Below are 18,875 nucleotides of genomic sequence, written 5' to 3'. Positions count from 1 at the left end.
CGTAGAGAGGACATGATGCATTACCTACCGGTTTTAGCAGAGTGTTGGTGAAGGGATGCAGTCACAGGTGCTGAGTGTGTCCTTCCCTACGTAGAGGGGAGATGATGCATTACCTACCGGTTTTAGCAGAGTGTTGGTGAAGGGATACAGTCACAGGTGCTGAGTGTGTCCTTCCCTACGTAGAGAGGACATGATGCATTACCTACCGGTTTTAGCAGAGTGTTGGTGAAGGGATACAGTCACAGGTGCTGAATGTGTCCTTCCCTACGTAGAGGGGAGATGATGCATTACCTACCGGTTTTAGCAGAGTGTTGGTGAAGGGATACAGTCACAGGTGCTGAATGTGTCCTTCCGTACGTAGAGGGGACATGATGCATTACCTACCGGTTTTAGCAGAGTGTTGGTGAAGGGATACAGTCACAGGTGCTGAATGTGTCCTTCCGTACGTAGAGGGGACATGATGCATTACCTACCGGTTTTAGCAGAGTGTTGGTGAAGGGATAAAGTCACAGGTGCTGAGTGTGTCCTTCCCTACGTAGAGAGGACATGATGCATTACCTACCGGTTTTAGCAGAGTGTTGGTGAAGGGATAAAGTCACAGGTGCTGAGTGTGTCCTTCCCTACGTAGAGAGGACATGATGCATTACCTACCGGTTTTAGCAGAGTGTTGGTGAAGGGATACAGTCACAGGTGCTGAGTGTGTCCTTCCCTACGTAGAGGGGACATGATGCATTACCTACCGGTTTTAGCAGAGTGTTGGTGAAGGGATACAGTCACAGGTGCTGAATGTGTCCTTCCCTACGTAGAGAGGACATGATGCATTACCTACCGGTTTTAGCAGAGTGTTGGTGAAGGGATACAGTCACAGGTGCTGAGTGTGTCCTTCCCTACGTAGAGGGGACATGATGCATTACCTACCGGTTTTAGCAGAGTGTTGGTGAAGGGATACAGTCACAGGTGCTGAATGTGTCCTTCCCTACGTAGAGGGGAGATGATGCATTACCTACCGGTTTTAGCAGAGTGTTGGTGAAGGGATACAGTCACAGGTGCTGAGTGTGTCCTTCCCTACGTAGAGGGGACATGATGCATTACCTACCGGTTTTAGCAGAGTGTTGGTGAAGGGATACAGTCACAGGTGCTGAATGTGTCCTTCCCTACGTAGAGGGGAGATGATGCATTACCTACCGGTTTTAGCAGAGTGTTGGTGAAGGGATAAAGTCACAGGTGCTGAGTGTGTCCTTCCCTACGTAGAGGGGACATGATGCATTACCTACCGGTTTTAGCAGAGTGTTGGTGAAGGGATAAAGTCACAGGTGCTGAATGTGTCCTTCCCTACGTAGAGAGGACATGATGCATTACCTACCGGTTTTAGCAGAGTGTTGGTGAGGGGATACAGTCACAGGTGCTGAGTGTGTCCTTCCCTACGTAGAGGGGACATGATGCATTACCTACCGGTTTTAGCAGAGTGTTGGTGAAGGGATACAGTCACAGGTGCTGAGTGTGTCCTTCCCTACGTAGAGGGGACATGATGCATTACCTACCGGTTTTAGCAGAGTGTTGGTGAAGGGATACAGTCACAGGTGCTGAATGTGTCCTTCCCTACGTAGAGGGGAGATGATGCATTACCTACCGGTTTTAGCAGAGTGTTGGTGAAGGGATGCAGTCACAGCACTTTCTGGTTCCAATGTCTTTACTCTCTTCTCCAGACAGTGAAGGTCAATGGGAAGTGTTGATTGTCTGCTGTGGTTACAGTGATTTACGTGAGGGACGGTCATAAATTGTAGCCGAAGTGAGTCGACGGAAAAGACCGCCTACCCTTGTTCTCTCTCGTTCAATTTCCTGTTCATTTCTATCCTCCCTCAGTGGTTTTTCTTTGTCTCTGATCTTGTCACACAAGAGTGGATCAAATTCACCCGTGGCTTAACCACAACCTCAGAGACAACAGCCTGACCATGTGCCGTTTGGCCTGGGTTCATGATTCCCAGCCTTGGCCTTGTCTATATTGGCACTTTGGTTTGATGGCTGAATGGAGCAGCTGTGTCAGAGTGGATACACTACATTACCATGCACCTGCTATGATTATCTTTAATGAACTGTTGCATCATGGGAGCATATTCAGCATAGGCAGGCAAATTGCACAACATTCTCCAGTGTGATTTTTAGAGGGCTGCTCTCTCACACCTCCTTATTGGTGTATTTCTCTGGGTCTCTGCACAGACTCTGGAGCTTGGGGGAAGGATGTGGTGTTGGGAAGGGGTGACAGGTTTTGGGCTCAGATTAGTCAACTTTTCTCTTCATCCCACCCTCTCTTGACATCAAAACCTGTGTTAAATTCTCTGACTTGAAGCTCTGTCGGTCTCCTCTTCTCTCCCTCCCTGCCTTCCTCACTCCTCCCTTATCCCCTCATTTTATTCCTCCTCTTTCTGGCAATTCTCGGCACTGACAATTTCCTATCTATTTTCCTGGGCTCAGACCACCTGTTTTGCTCCATTCTGTAGGAGGGATTTGGACAAAAGCAGTAACCATTTTGTAACATTTCTTATTGTCAGCTATTTCAGTAAATGGGTGACCGTTTTAAGGGTTCTCAATGTGTGCCTCCAAATCAGAAGTTCCTTGTTGTTACTTTCCAAAGTGCTCCCACCCGCAGGACTCAGTACATTCTCTCAGACGTGGGTGGATTGGTTTGTAATCAATCAAGCATTTCAAGCTTGAGACCCATATAAATAAATGTAATATATTTGCTCGGCGGTGCGGCTGTATTGGCTCTACAACAAGTGCCATTTCATGCATGCTAAGCACCAGTGACTCTACATCCCTCCCTATGCACTATGGATATCTGATGTGCACAAATCATCAGTCAGGGTGTCTTTGTGTGTATTCCAAGGTCTTCTTCGGGTCTCTGTCTGGGAAACAATGTGTATGTTTGTCGGCTCTTGCCAGCTGTACTGGGCCTGTAATTTTCACCTAATTTGGAAGGAAGTTGATATTCTTCACCAGAAGTAATGAAAACTGTACTTAGCAGGCAGATACATGTATTTATATTGATCCCTGGACTTCTGGCCCATTAGCAGTAGGTTGTGATAGCTGCACATAAGCACTTCATACACCCCTCTCATTAATAAACCTTCCCAGCACTGAGCGCCACATGTCGGCCAGGGGGGACACAAACATCACACACTCTAAAAATGTCAGTCTTAAGATGCCTAATAGAGTGAAGTTTGATTACGAAGACTGCTTTGCCAGCTGTTCAACAACTCCGATTTTAGGTTCAGCTACTCAACGTATGTGCTGTCAGAAAATGAAATGACAATTTCCCCCCCCTTCCCCCCTTCAAATCATACTGACTGCACAAAAATAAATGTAGAATTGAAAAGATCGTCGCCATCTGAAGCTTTTACCCTTGGTTATGGGGTGAGTTCGTGTTGGAGTGTTGTGATGTGTGGTCTACAGAGCAGCCTTGACAGTTCCTAATTAAACTCAATTTATTCCAGCAGGCAAAGTACTGTGATCTCTCCTTGGCCGCGCCCACCACCAAAATCAATACGATAACAGTGATTGTATTGTGTTGTCGGACACAAGCGAAGGAGAAGCCCTTTATAAAATGAATGAGATGCGTTTCTCTATTGACCCAGAGGGAATGAGTGGAAGAGGCAAGCATCCCTTCTAAGACTCTCTCTACTCTGTATGCTGACAGTTAAACGGGTAATGCCTGTCGCGAAGAACGACACTTCCTCTTTGTACATAAATTACTAGTCTAACTCAAAGTGCATTTTACTAGTGGCAGGTGCTACTGTGAGGGAAACAACACTGAGTTGGCGTTCACAACGTCTCAATCTTTGTTGGTGAGCCTTCACAGCAGTAGAGCGCGTGTTCATCACAGCAGTCAAAAGGAATGAATATCCTTTGAAGTCTCTGAGGTCAGCAGAGTCGTCGCAGGCATACACAGTAGCGGTAATGATTGCCCAGGGAAGAGACTTAGACTGCTGCTCGGCTTGTAATCAAACATCACAATGATGGCAATGAGCAACACCAGAGGAGTGGTGCAGCCAACCAGCCAGCCAACCAGCCAGCCAGCCAGCCAGCCAGCCAGCCAGCCAGTCTTCCTCTGTGAATACGCCAACCTGTGTGATCCTCACAGTCCAGTCTCCCTCTCTCTCTTCATCTCTTCTGTTTGTTCGTTCTCTAGGCACAAATCGGTCACGTAAGGAACACACTGCAGCCTCTGATGACTAGGTAATGGTAATATGGTAATGGCAGGACAGACTACCTGCCATGCCTAATCAACTCAAGGAGAGCGGAGGACGGGCCTACGGGATGTTTACATTGTTATTGTGTGCATTTAGACATTCTAAAAAGGACTAGCTCAAAGTCGTAAGTTATTTTGTTGACGTCCATTTGTCAAAACGAATGGACATTGTAACAATCTGCATACATACCCCGACACAAACAATCTGCATACATACCCCGACACAAACAATCTGCATACATACCCCGACACAAACAATCTTCATACATACCCCGACACAAACAATCTGCATACATACCCCGACACAAACAATCTGCATACATACCCCGACACAAACAATCTGCATACATACCCCGACACAAACAATCTGCATACATACCCCGACACAAACAATCTGCATACATACCCGACACAAACAATCTGCATACATACCCCGACACAAACAATCTGCATACATACCCCGACACAAACAATCTGCATACATACCCCGACACAAACAATCTGCATACATACCCCGACACAAACAATCTGCATACATACCCCGACACAAACAATCTGCATACATACCCCGACACAAACAATCTGCATACATACCCCGACACAAACAATCTGCATACATACCCCGACACAAACAATCTGCATACATACCCCGACACAAACAATCTGCATACATACCCCGACACAAACAATCTTCATACATACCCCGACACAAACAATCTGCATACATACCCCGACACAAACAATCTGCATACATACCCCGACACAAACAATCTGCATACATACCCCGACACAAACAATCTGCATACATACCCCGACACAAACAATCTGCATACATACCCCGACACAAACACCACACCTTTGATGCCCCTCCAGTCATTTGATGATTTAGTTGGCATAACAAACTGTAGGTGGGCTAGTCCATAGCCAGGCTAACTGTCTCAGTCCCCCAAGCTCATGACCCTGCTTCTGAGAGTGAACAATTGGTCTGGAGCAGTCATGCCCCTCAGGTGTAACGCTAGGCAGAACAATCCAAGCAGAGAGGAAGCAGAATTCTAATGAAGTGCAAGGGAGAGCAGAGGGTGAAGAGCTTTACTGAGATGTTATGTAACGGAGGACGAACTATGACAGGAAAACAACAGTTTGATCCATTAGGTACATTATATGTTGTAACAGAGGTTAGCAAGGACCGTTTTTGAAGGCATTGTGTAATTGGGGTAAAATCATGTAGGTTCCTGTACAGCTGGTCCTTGAAGTCTCTGTATAGTTAAAAAGCGAGGTAATTCTTCAGGAGTTTTATAACTTTTCGAGGACTTTTCAATTGTTGAATTGATTTCTGTTCACTGGTGGTGTAATCTAAGATGTCCTTTATCACCATTTTAGCCACCATTTTAGATTCCTCTGGCATTCTATCTAATTTCCCCATTCACTGAAGCTTATCAATAGCAAAAAGGGCTGTCTAGCTTCCCTTTACTCACCCTTGGCAATTGTTCTAAAAATGTGTTGCATTCCTGAGATGAATCAATCAGTTTTGATCATTTTGTGTCGATCTCATTTGATGTACAGGTTACTGATTTACAAACACCCACGCTCACTCACATGCTACTTTAATGGTTCAGTCCCCTATGCTGCAGACAGTAACGTATTCTTACTATAACCTGCAAAGAGAAAACATTAGTCAAAGGGCTTTAATGAGATTACCCCGTAGAGTTCCTAGTCATTTGAGTCTGAGACTGTTGATCACAAGTTCTCCTGCAGTTTGAGGCCATGGATGAAGGGATTAGAATAAGCTTTATACAGGGGAAGGTGGAGGTGAATGTTGGATTTTGTCTCATATCAGGCAGTTGGAGAATTTCATCCACTTAATTGCCTTTTATTAGGAATTGGATAATCCCCTTCAAGGTTCCTTTGTCATTGAGGCAAGGGCACTCCTCTAGTCTCCGTGGTAACTGGGGTAGATGTGGGGAGTTGTCAGAGCGGTTTTAGTACAGTATGTGTGTCAGGATCAGAGAAATGCAGTCAGCCAGGGATGAGGGATTGTGTGTTACTGTGTTAGTCCTAGAAATCAGCTCTGTATCGACATGTATGGCAGCCTCTGACCCCAACTTTGCTCGTGTTTTCTTCAGATTTCCTTTATTAAAGTCACCAGCTACAATAAGTGCAGAACCAGGATATGCATTTTCCAGTTTGCCCCAAGTCCAGTTTAGGTTCTTTAGAGCCGTCTGTAACAATGTATTTGAGAAACAACGAGTGCTCATTGTGCAAATGTAGACTAACAACCAACCCATGTATTGAGAACAACATTATGCTATCACTCAGTTGAATAACTCCCCCTTTACATTTTGGATCCTCATATGGCCTCATTGGAAAATAAACTGACATGTAGTATTATTTACCATTGGCTTGGAGCATTTTGCCACTCACTGACTCCCTGGCCCAGCATTAGCAGTATACCAATCTGTGGCAGTACGTGTTCCATAGAGGTCTTTGGTATACTGCACCTGTGTAACGTTATTGAATCCTGGTGCTGATGTGAGCGGTAGCTGCTCCTCCTTTAGCATTCCAAACACAGCATCAGCGGTGTACTCTAAACACTCCACATCTAGATGGTGTGGGCAGCTCTGCTCTCGCTTCATTCCACTTCATCATCAGCTGGAGAGAGATTCATGAATTGATCCGTTCAGGTCTGAGTGTAGGTGTGCTCCGAGCCATCATTCCACTATGAGTTATTAGATGAATAAAGGAAACATTTTTCTTTGTCCCTGATAAAATAAATAAAATAATAATAATAATAATAATTTGATGGCCTCTCCCTTATGGCTCTTCTCTCTCTTTCTCTCCCTCTCTCTTTCATTCTCTCCCTCACTCTTTCTCTCCCTCTCTTTTCTCCTTCTCTCTTTATCTCCCTCCATCTTCTCTCTCTCCCTCTCTCCCCTTGTTCTCCCATTTGCCTATCTCTCATTAACACATACATAATCCTAACAGAGTGGATAATACCCGAGGCATGATCTTTACACACGCTCAGGTTAATACAGTAGAGCCAAAAGAAAGTGCACACGCACACAGTTATATGCACAGTCAGTCCCTATGTGCCTGCCTCCCTGCCATGGCTGAGCCACAGGGAACAGCAGTCCACTCAGCAGCCGTTTGTCTTCATGACTCATTTCACCCCGTGTAGATTCCACTGTGCCATAGGCACACACACTGACGACCCCTCCCTCCTATCCATCTCCCAATTTCCCTCCCCTCTCCATCCCTCCATCTTTCCATCCCTTTGACTCTGCTCTCATGGTGGGATTAACACAGGGCTCATACACAACACTGCAGATGATCCGAAGTGTGTGTCACCTCCCAAGTTGATGCTCGTACAGTAGCAGATTTTGAGCAACTTAATGCACAGTGCGTACAGTACCTCACCTAGCTAATTGGTCATTTGACTAATGGCAAATGATTCCTCTTCAGACCAATGGATGATGGACCCATCGAGTGACCCCGATCGGTGGCACTCGGTGGAGGGAGGCTCCTTTCAGTCCCCTTCACCCTGCTGTCCTGCCATTCCCTGATTGATCCATTGATTAGCGATCCGTTGCTCCTGCCTGGCTGTGCCAGCCTTGGAGATGGTATTGTGTGGGACTGTAGATGGTATTGGCCCACCCTCACCCCTTTCTAATGCCTGTCTCCCTCCCTCCCTGTGACGACCCTCCCACTCTGTCTGCCGTATTCTGTCTTTGTTCTTGTTTCCTTATTAGGATGCCGGTGGGCGGAGTTGAGAGGGTCGTCAGCTACATGGGAAACACCTGGGCCAGGTGTCTCCCAGGATAAATAGACCTCTTCAACATTCATGGAGGAGACTCTCTCCATGCAGACACCTGTTGTAGATTGTGGTGTGGTTCTTGGTGGCCTTTTGTTTGTGTGCTTTGGCACCTTTCAACACCCTGCATTATCACATTCATGCATGCAAAACACTCACTTACACTACGGACTACTGATTACACACACCATTGGATATTTTCCTTAGTTGCTTTAGTTAATAAATATATCTTTTGTTACTCCTTATCTCCACGTTGTCTCCCTTTGTTACGGGCTTTGAGCCGGTTCGTGACAAAATATCCAATGGTGTGTGTAATCAGTAGTCCGTAGTGTAAGTGAGTGTTTTGCATGCATGAATGTGATAATGCAGGGTGTTGAAAGGTGCCAAAGCACACAAACAAAAGGCCACCAAGAACCACACCACAATCTACAACAGGTGTCTGCATGGAGAGAGTCTCCTCCATGAATGTTGAAGAGGTCTATTTATCCTGGGAGACACCTGGCCCAGGTGTTTCCCATGTAGCTGACGACCCTCTCAACTCCGCCCACCGGCATCCTAATAAGGAAACAAGAACAAAGACAGAATACGGCAGACAGAGTGGGAGGGTCGTCACATTCCCCCCATAAAACCGGGGACCAACAAGGACCCCGGAACAACATACCAGCCTCCCGCGTCCCAAATTGACACAGGCCTCTGCGTCCCAAATTGACACAGGCCTCTGCGTCCCAAATTGACACAGGCCTCTGCGTCCCAAATTGACACAGGCCTCTGCGTCCCAAATTGACACAGGCCTCTGCGTCCCAAATTGACACAGGCCTCTGCGTCCCAAATTGACACAGGCCTCTGCGTCCCAAATTGACACAGGCCTCTGCGCCCCAAATTGACACAGGCCTCTGCGCCCCAAATTGACACAGGCCTCTGTGCCCCAAATTGATGAGGGTTTACGTGTTCACACTTACAATTTGCCCCAGCCAACCTCCTCCCCAGACCTCAGCAACCTTCGCACAGGAAGCAACATTTAAGAGGAAAGAAAACAAGACCAGGAGGGAGCAGACAGGACAGAGAGAACATGACAATACGAAACAATGGTTAGTCACGTAAACATTAGGAACAGGGCGCACGAGAGAGCGCATCAGCAATCACGTTTTCAGTCCCCCGGATGTGCCTCACATCGAGATGGAATGATTGTAAAAATAAACACCATCGCATTATCCTCTGGTTTGGACACATCATGGACCTCAAAAAAGTGAGGGGGTTATGGTCGGTGTAGACCACAATAGGTACTACCCCCCGACCCGACATACACTTCGAAGTGTTGTAGCGCCCAAATGAGTGCTAGCGCTTCCTTTTCAATAACCGAATAGTTCAACTGATAATCGTTAAACTTTTTAGAAAAGAAACTAACAGGCTTCTCAATCCCAGACACATCTGCTTGCAGCAAAACTGCACCTGCCCCCACATGACTAGCATCCACCTGCAAGGTAAATGACAAATCCATGCGAGGAGCAGCCAGCACTGGAGTTGAGGTAAGCAACCTCTTTGAATCTTCAAAAGCGTGTTGACAACGAGTAGACCAAACGTAAACAGCCTTAGCTTTCAGCATATCTGTCAAGGGAGCGACCACAGTAGAGAAGTTATTACAAAAACTACGGTAATAACCAATCATGCCCAAGAAACGCATCAGTTCCTTTTTAGTAGTTGGTGGTGGAAAAGCATCAATAGCCACCACTTTAGCCCGAACAGGACGCACTTCACCCTGCCCAACCACTTTTCCAAGGTATGTAACGGTCGCCTGAGCAAACTCACATTTTGCCAGATTGATTGTGAGGCGACCTGCAGCCAGACGTTCAAACAAGGCTTGAATACGGGACAGATGTTCTTCCCAAGTATCTGCATAGATCACTACATCGTCCAAATAAACAGCGCACCCGGTCAGACCGGCGACAACCCTGTTCATAAGTCGCTGAAAAGTGGCAGGTGCATTGCGCAGACCGAAACTCATAACTGAATACGAGTACAGACCAAAGGGTGTAATAAAGGCAGAGATTTCACGTGCCCTACTCGTCAGTGGCACCTGCCAATAGCCTTTTAACAGGTCAAATTTGCTCACAAACTTAGCTGCACCGACTTGATCAACACAGTCCTCCATCCGAGGAAGAGGAAATGAATCTGGCTTTGTGACACTGTTTACCTTACGGTAGTCCGTACAAAAACGGTTTGTTCCATCCGGTTTACTGACCAAGATACAGGGAGAAGCCCAACTGGAGAAAGAAGGCTCTGCTATCTTACTCTCCAGCATGTACTTGACCTCAGCATCCAGACAACGTAGTTTCTCTGAAGAAACTCTATAGAACCGCTGACGAATGGGGTCAGCACCTCCAATGTCAATATCATGTTCTATTAAGTTTGTACGTGTAGGTGTATCAGAAAATAAACCTGGAAATCTCTGAATCAGACCAACCATCTCTTTCCGCTCATCAACAGGTAGGTGAGTGAGAAGACTGTCTAAAATATCCAGTGTTTCTGAATTTTTCAATCTACCCTGCAATATACAATCGTCAGGACCAGGAACATCTTCCTCCTCATGCACAGATCTAGCACGACAAGAACCCAAGGAAACAACGGTATCAGCCAAAAGAACAGGTTTACCGTCCTCTGTAGAATCCCACTGTTCAGTCTCAGAGGAACGTGCATAATAGGGTTTTAACAGATTTACATGGCACAGCTGGTGTGCTTTCCTCCGTTCTGGAGTGGCAACTAGATAATTTTGCTCAGTGTACTGGCGCACCACTGTATATGGACCTTGAAACTTGGCTTGAAAAGGAGAACCAACAATTGGCAGCAGAGCAAGAACCTGGTCACCTGGACTAAAGTGACGAGGCTCAGTTCGGCGATCAAATATGCCCTTCATCCTATCCTGTGAAGATGATAACTTCTCTTTAGCCATTTCACCAGCGGCATACAGCCGTCGCCGGAAATCACACACATACGAACACAGGGACTGAGGAGGCTCGGGAGACTTCCAGTCATCCTGGAGAACAGATAAAAGTCCACGCACCCTATGTCCAAACACAAGGTCATTTGGACTGAAACCTGTGCTCTCCTGTGAAACTTCCCTAGCGGCTAACAGTAACCAAGGCAACCCCTCCTCCCAATCCTTATCCATCTCAGTACAATAAGCTCTCAACAAAGACTTAAGTGTTTGATGGAAACGTTCCAGTGCTCCTTGACTTTGCGCGTGATAGGCGCTAGACACATTGTGTTTAATATGGAGCTGTTGAAGAACCTGACCAAACAGATTAGAGGTAAAATTAGATCCTTGATCACTCTGAATGACCTTAGGGATTCCAAACAATGAGAGAAACTGAGTCAAAGCTTTTAACACCGATTTAGTCGTGATAGATCGGAGAGGATAGGCAGCAGGAAACCTAGTGGTCTGACACATCACAGTGAACAGGTAACTGCTACCCTTTTTAGAATGAGGCAGAGGACCCACACAGTCAATAATTAGATACTCAAAAGGTTGGCTGAGTACAGGAATAGGAAACAATGGTACTGGTTTAATAGCTTGATTAGGCTTACCAGTTAATTGACAGGTGTGACAAGTTTTGATAAAATCAGAAACATCCCTCTTTAATCTAGGCCAAAAGAAATGTCTTAATATGCGATTGTAGGTTTTCCTCACCCCCATATGTCCAGCAACGTCACTGTGAGAAGTTTCCAACACCAACTCACGAAGCTTAACTGGTACAACAACCTGACTAATTGCCTCCCCAGAAAAACACTATCATGAGACACCCACTTTCTCATCAGGACATCCTCTTGGAGAAAATAGCCATGGGCGACATCTCCCAACTGTTCTATAGGCACAATTTGATCACGCAACTCTTCCAACGTGGGGTCATCCCGTTGAGCATTGATTAGATCTGAGCGGGTTACAGATAACGGGATAACAGGGAAAACAGTGACATACTTTGTATTATTATCATTAGTCGGCGCAGTGACTAGTTCGCCACGGCTCATAGAACGTGTCACTGCACACGCAGAGAACACCTCTGGGAAACTCTGTACACTCTCATCAGGAATCCCAACAAATGACGGCTTAGTGGAAACCACTAGAGATGGAAACACAACTGGCCATACCCGCTCACCTGCTAAGTTATTCCCAAGGATAACGTCGATACCCTCAATAGGCAACGAAGGACGCACCCCCACAACAACTTCACCCTTCACCAGCCCACAATCCAACATCAGTTTATGCAATGGAACTGACAGAGTGTTCAAACCTATTCCCTAATTAGAACACTATTCCCCGAATCAGTCTCAGCAGAAAAGGGTAACACAGACTCCAACACAAATGATTCAGAGGCACCTGTGTCTCTCAGGATCTTCACTGGCACTAGGTCTTTACTTCCTAACATAGACACAAAACCTTCTGTAATGAAAGGTAAATAGTCTGGATCAATATGGACTTTCACATTCTCCTGGGCCTGAGGAAATGAGTCAAGAATGAACTGATGTGGAACAGGTGCAGCTAACGCAGCAGGCTTAGATTTAGCGTAAGCACCCTTTGACCTGAGAAGTGGACATTCGTTTTCCAATGACCTGAACCTTGACAGTAGTGACACTCCTGCCCAAAGTCAGCCTTACCATGGGAGTCAGGTTCAACCCTAGTTGAATAGAACTCTGCCCGAGAATCAAAGTATCTCGGTGAGCGAAGCCCAAATCTATCCGAACACCCCCACTCTTTCCGAATACGGGGTTTTGCAAAGACACTTTTGTGAGTCAACACATACTCGTCCGCCAAAACCGCAGCTTCAGCAACATTCTTTACTTTCTGTTCATTAATATAAGTGGCAATACGATCAGGAATTGTGTCCTTAAATTGCTCTAACATAATCAGATCACACAGCCCTTGGAAAGTCACAACTGCAGAGGCAGAACACCAGCGATTAAACTGTAAAGATAACTGTCGCGCAAACTCAACATGAGTCTGGTTATCGTCCCTTTTTAAAGTTCTAAATCGTTGGCGGTAAGCCTCAGGGACCAATTCATAAATCTGTAACACAGCTGTTTTAACTTTATCATAACTGGCACTGTCGTGTACACTAAGAGCTGAATATGCTTCCTGCGCTTTACCAGTCAGCACACACTGCAACATTAAAGTGCGGTCAGAATCAGGCCAACTCCTAGCGTCAGCAACCCGCTCAAACAACGAAAAGAATGTCTCGGGGTCCCTTTCATTAAACCGAGGCAATAACCGCAAGTTCCCAACAATATCAAATGTCTCTGGGGCACGACCAAAAGCGGAACTACCCCTAGGTAAATCTGGGTCACCTTCCCAAAACAAACTCTCCCCTGAGATCTTTCCTTCCCTAACCAACTCTATACGTTCTTGTTGCAACTTGATTTTAGCACGCTCCATATCTTGTTTAAATGCCAATTCCTTTTCATATTTCACACGATCATGCTCTAGCTTCTCACGATCATGCTGCCGATCATGCTCTAGCTTCTCACGATCATGCTCTAGCTGTAACAAAAGCAGTTCTTTCTGCTGTTCAAAAAGAAGGCTACTAGGACTAACCGATGGAATGGCCATTGTAACGTTATGGGGAGACAACAAATCCTCAGCAGAGGCTGGCCCGGTGGTAACTTCAAGAATACCACTCTCCATCAGATTGGCTTTCAATATCAACCTAATAGAATTCTTTAGACGTTTATCACTAATCTCAACCTTGTAGTGTTCCGCGACCTTCAACAGCTGTTCTTTAGTACCTAAATCTAACAATTCCTCTGATGGAGAGCGAATTAACTTATCTACATAAGACGCCATAATCACACAAAAAACAATTCTCGCTCTTCCCTTCTGCTGAGCACACCAGAACACAACCCGAGAATTGACAATCACCCTGAGCACCACAGAAGAGAGATGAGATATGGAGCTTCCCCAAAACCTACAATAACTCAACCCTAGTCTTCGTGCAGATTTGCGGTGGGAATTTACGCACTGTAGCCCGCTGGCAAGGAAATAGAACTCCCCAGCATGCTGGCAAATTCCACCAAGCCACGGATGTGCCCCCGAGACAACTGCTCAGTCCACAGACACCACACAAAAATAACAAACATTAACCATGCCCAACATATTCCAAAAAATGAAACACGTCGCTAAACCTATCAGGGGAAAAAGGCTATAGCTCCGGGTAGCAAGTTCCACTACCCTACCCAAATCTCCCACCGAGGTACACAGCAGATTACTCACTTCAGACTGACGTCCCAACAGAAAGTAGAACAAGAGTTCAGGCTAGGCAGGGCCTGGAAACTAACCATTATACTCTCTCCAACGCAGCACACAAACCAAACAACAAAGGCAACCAATACTGGGCCGATCACACTCAAACACCATATTCAAACTAAACACGTACCTCCACGGTCTCCCAAACCAATAGTTCAAAGATCCCGGATGAGCCCCCACTTGTCACGAACCGGCTCAAAGCCCGTAACAAAGGGAGACAACGTGGAGATAAGGAGTAACAAAAGATATATTTATTAACTAAAGCAACTAAGGAAAATATCCAATGGTGTGTGTAATCAGTAGTCCGTAGTGTAAGTGAGTGTTTTGCATGCATGAATGTGATAATGCAGGGTGTTGAAAGGTGCCAAAGCACACAAACAAAAGGCCACCAAGAACCACACCACAATCTACAACAGGTGTCTGCATGGAGAGAGTCTCCTCCATGAATGTTGAAGAGGTCTATTTATCCTGGGAGACACCTGGCCCAGGTGTTTCCCATGTAGCTGACGACCCTCTCAACTCCGCCCACCGGCATCCTAATAAGGAAACAAGAACAAAGACAGAATACGGCAGACACTTAAATTACATTTCATTTCATGTATTGACGTTTATTACTGTACAGTATGTGAACTCTATGGGAGAGGAGGGTCAAAGTTCTTGACACCCCAGAGGAATTGACCCCTTCATTCCTCAATGACAGCTTCTGGGCAGGTAGATCAATAACCACCCATATGTTGGGTCTTTGTCTTAGTCCCGTTTTATTGTGTTAGATTTAACCTAAAAGCCCTCCAACACTAAAATGATGCATTAGATTTCCATTGATTATATGGAGAAAACCACTACCTCCATTGAATGAATCATTGTGTTATCAAATTCCTTGTCTGCAGCTAAGCCTGGCGTTATGGCGACATTGAGACCATGTCGATAGGATCATTGTGATGTATGTCATTCTAACCTGAACTTCCTCTCTCTCTGTTACAGGGTAGTAATGTGATGGAGGAGCAGGACCTGAGGGAGATAGGCATCACAGACCCAGGACATCGGAGGAAGATCCTGCATGCAGCTCGATCCCTACCTAAGGTTCCCCCATGGCACCCTTGCAGCATTATAGCTCTACTAGTTAGTGTGACTGGCCCTGACTGTGTGGGGTTATTGTGTGACTGTGAGCCTCTCCCTGCAGGTGAAGGCCCTAGGCTGTGACGGCAGCAGCTCTCTGTCCTCCTGGCTGGACCTCCTGGGCCTGCAGGAGTACCAACACAGCTTCCTGTCCAGCGGATATCGTAGCCTCGACTGTGTCAAGAACCTGTGGGAACTGGAGATTGTCAACGTGAGTGTGCCTCTCTGAAATGTAGTTTGAGCGAGAACATTTCAAAGTAGCCATTTAATTGAATAGTTCATATGTGCTAAATGGCAACATGCTCTATGGTTGTGTTTACTTGTGTCTCTCCAGGTGCTGAAGATCTCCCTGCTGGGACACAGGAAACGGATCATCGCCTCGCTGGCAGAGCAGCCTTATGAGGAACCTCCTGTCAAGCCCCCCCGCCTGTCCCAGATCAGGTGTCAGGACCTGGTATCCCAGACCTCCTCTCCCATCAGTCACATGGACTCCTATACGGGCCGCTCCATGGACCCCATCCTGCCCCTGGGGGAGCCTGGGGTGAGGAAGGGGCCCAACACCGAATACGATGTGGCCCCCCACCGTTCCCGCAGTGAACGACACCGATCACATGAGAGGTATGAGGAGCGGCATCGTGAGCCTCGTCTGACCCTGCGACCCCCCAGCATGGCAGCACCCTACACCCCTGTACAGAACTGGCACCACCAGCCTGAGAAGCTCATCTTTGAATCCTGTGGATATGAAGCAAATGTAAGGGCTCTCTTCCTGTTGTAACTCACTAAGGGCTTTCTTCGTGTTGTAACTCACTAAGGGCTTTCTTCCTGTTGTAACTCACTAAGGGCTTTCTTCCTGTTGTAACTCACTAAGGGCTTTCTTCCTGTTGTAACTCACTAAGGGCTTTCTTCGTGTTGTAACTCACTAAGGGCTTTCTTCCTGTTGTAACTCACTAAGGGCTCTCTTCGTGTTGTAACTCACTAAGGGCTTTCTTCCTGTTGTAACTCACTAAGGGCTCTCTTCCTGTTGTAACTCACTAAGGGCTTTCTTTGTAACGTTTCTTCCTGTTGTAACTCACTAAGGGCTTTCTTCCTGTTGTAACTCACTAAGGGCTCTCTTCCTGTTGTAACTCACTAAGGGCTTTCTTCCTGTTGTAACTCACTAAGGGCTCTCTTCCTGTTGTAACTCACTAAGGGCTTTCTTCCTGTTGTAACTCACTAAGGGCTTTCTTCGTGTTGTAACTCACTAAGGGCTTTCTTCCTGTTGTAACTCACTAAGGGCTTTCTTCGTGTTGTAACTCACTAAGGGCTTTCTTCCTGTTGTAACTCACTAAGGGCTTTCTTCCTGTTGTAACTCACTAAGGGCTTTCTTCGTGTTGTAACTCACTAAGGGCTTTCTTCGTGTTGTAACTCACTAAGGGCTTTCTTCGTGTTGTAACTCACTAAGGGCTTTCTTCGTGTTGTAACTCACTAAGGGCTTTCTTCGTGTTGTAACTCACTAAGGGCTTTCTTCGTGTTGTAACTCACTAAGGGCTTTCTTCGTGTTGTAACTCACTAAGGGCTTTCTTCGTGTTGTAACTCACTAAGGGCTTTCTTCGTGTTGTAACTCACTAAGGGCTTTCTTCGTGTTGTAACTCACTAAGGGCTTTCTTCGTGTTGTAACTCACTAAGGGCTTTCTTCGTGTTGTAACTCACTAAGGGCTTTCTTCGTGTTGTAACTCACTAAGGGCTTTCTTCGTGTTGTAACTCACTAAGGGCTCTCTTCGTGTTGTAACTCACTAAGGGCTCTCTTCCTGTTGTAACTCACTAAGGGCTTTCTTCGTGTTGTAACTCACTAAGGGGCTTTCTTCGTGTTGTAACTCACTAAGGGGCTTTCTTCGTGTTGTAACTCACTAAGGGCTTTCTTCGTGTTGTAACTCACTAAGGGCTTTCTTCGTGTTGTAACTCACTAAGGGCTTTCTTCGTGTTGTAACTCACTAAGGGCTTTCTTCGTGTTGTAACTCACTAAGGGCTTTCTTCGTGTTGTAACTCACTAAGGGCTTTCTTCGTGTTGTAACTCACTAAGGGCTTTCTTCGTGTTGTAACTCACTAAGGGCTTTCTTCGTGTTGTAACTCACTAAGGGCTCTCTTCGTGTTGTAACTCACTAAGGGCTCTCTTCCTGTTGTAACTCACTAAGGGCTTTCTTCGTGTTGTAACTCACTAAGGGCTTTCTTCGTGTTGTAACTCACTAAGGGCTTTCTTCGTGTTGTAACTCACTAAGGGCTTTCTTCGTGTTGTAACTCACTAAGGGCTTTCTTCGTGTTGTAACTCACTAAGGGCTTTCTTCGTGTTGTAACTCACTAAGGGCTTTCTTCGTGTTGTAACTCACTAAGGGCTTTCTTCGTGTTGTAACTCACTAAGGGCTTTCTTCGTGTTGTAACTCACTAAGGGCTTTCTTCGTGTTGTAACTCACTAAGGGCTCTCTTCCTGTTGTAACTCACTAAGGGCTTTCTTCGTGTTGTAACTCACTAAGGGCTTTCTTCGTGTTGTAACTCACTAAGGGCTCACTAAGGGCTTTCTTCGTGTTGTAACTCACTAAGGGCTTTCTTCGTGTTGTAACTCACTAAGGGCTTTCTTCGTGTTGTAACTCACTAAGGGCTTTCTTCGTGTTGTAACTCACTAAGGGCTTTCTTCGTATTGTAACTCACTAAGGGCTTTCTTCGTATTGTAACTCACTAAGGGCTTTCTTCGTGTTGTAACTCACTAAGGGCTTTCTTTAATACAGATGGTCTCCCACTCTCTGCACTACTATATTAATGTCCTGCTCTCCCCTCTCCTCTCTCCAGTACCTGGGATCTATGCTCATAAAGGAGCTACGGGGGACCGAGTCCACCCAGGATGCCTGTGCCAAAATGAGGGTAGGTCTGTTTCTCCAGAGAGACTGTTATCTAACATTTCAGCTTATATCTGCTGAGTTTTCTCCCCTTTGTTGCAACTTGTATTGTCTTAAATTTGATTCATTGTACCTGCTGTTGCTCTTTTATTGGGACCTGTGCTTTCCTGATTACAGGAACCCAAGCTAATGTTCTCCTTTTCATGCTATACATCTCTGTCGCTCAGAGGTCAACAGAGCAGATGAAGAAGGTCCCCACTATCGTCCTCTCCATCACCTATAAAGGGGTGAAGTTCATTGATGCGGCCAATAAGGTTGGTTGACGGGGTGCCCCCTTTTCACCTTAGGCCTGATCCATACAGCGATATCTGACAACTGGACAGACTAGTCTCTCTCATACACACCCCAGCCATGGGGGCTAGACACCAGAGGAAGCAGCCCAGTATCACACCACACCCGTCACATTGTTCCAGCCCAACCTTCTCCCTCCTACTAAATTTCACCCCTGTCTATTAAGTGAGTCATAGACATGACAGATAGTCCTTC

At 46.1% G+C, this 18,875-nt stretch overlaps 1 protein-coding gene across 12 annotated transcripts in view; it reads left to right on the top strand.

The window, feature by feature from the left end:
• The window catches only part of LOC124045867 (ankyrin repeat and SAM domain-containing protein 1A-like), a 189,225-nt gene that overhangs the window by 158,397 nt on the left and 11,953 nt on the right, over positions 1-18,875 (top strand). For all 12 annotated transcript variants that reach the window (XM_046365621.1, XM_046365619.1, XM_046365617.1 and 9 more), the window contains 5 exons: positions 15,328-15,426; positions 15,527-15,673; positions 15,797-16,213; positions 18,283-18,354; positions 18,557-18,643. In XM_046365621.1, coding sequence (XP_046221577.1) covers positions 15,328-15,426; positions 15,527-15,673; positions 15,797-16,213; positions 18,283-18,354; positions 18,557-18,643 — 822 coding nt within the window. The remainder of the gene's footprint in view (positions 1-15,327; positions 15,427-15,526; positions 15,674-15,796; positions 16,214-18,282; positions 18,355-18,556; positions 18,644-18,875) is intronic.

This window comes from Oncorhynchus gorbuscha, linkage group LG10 (assembly GCF_021184085.1).
Source record: "Oncorhynchus gorbuscha isolate QuinsamMale2020 ecotype Even-year linkage group LG10, OgorEven_v1.0, whole genome shotgun sequence".
In the NCBI taxonomy this organism is placed as follows: Eukaryota; Metazoa; Chordata; class Actinopteri; order Salmoniformes; family Salmonidae; genus Oncorhynchus; species Oncorhynchus gorbuscha.
The sequence above is the reverse complement of the archived record's forward strand: the minus strand, read 5'-3'. Positions and strand labels throughout refer to the sequence as shown.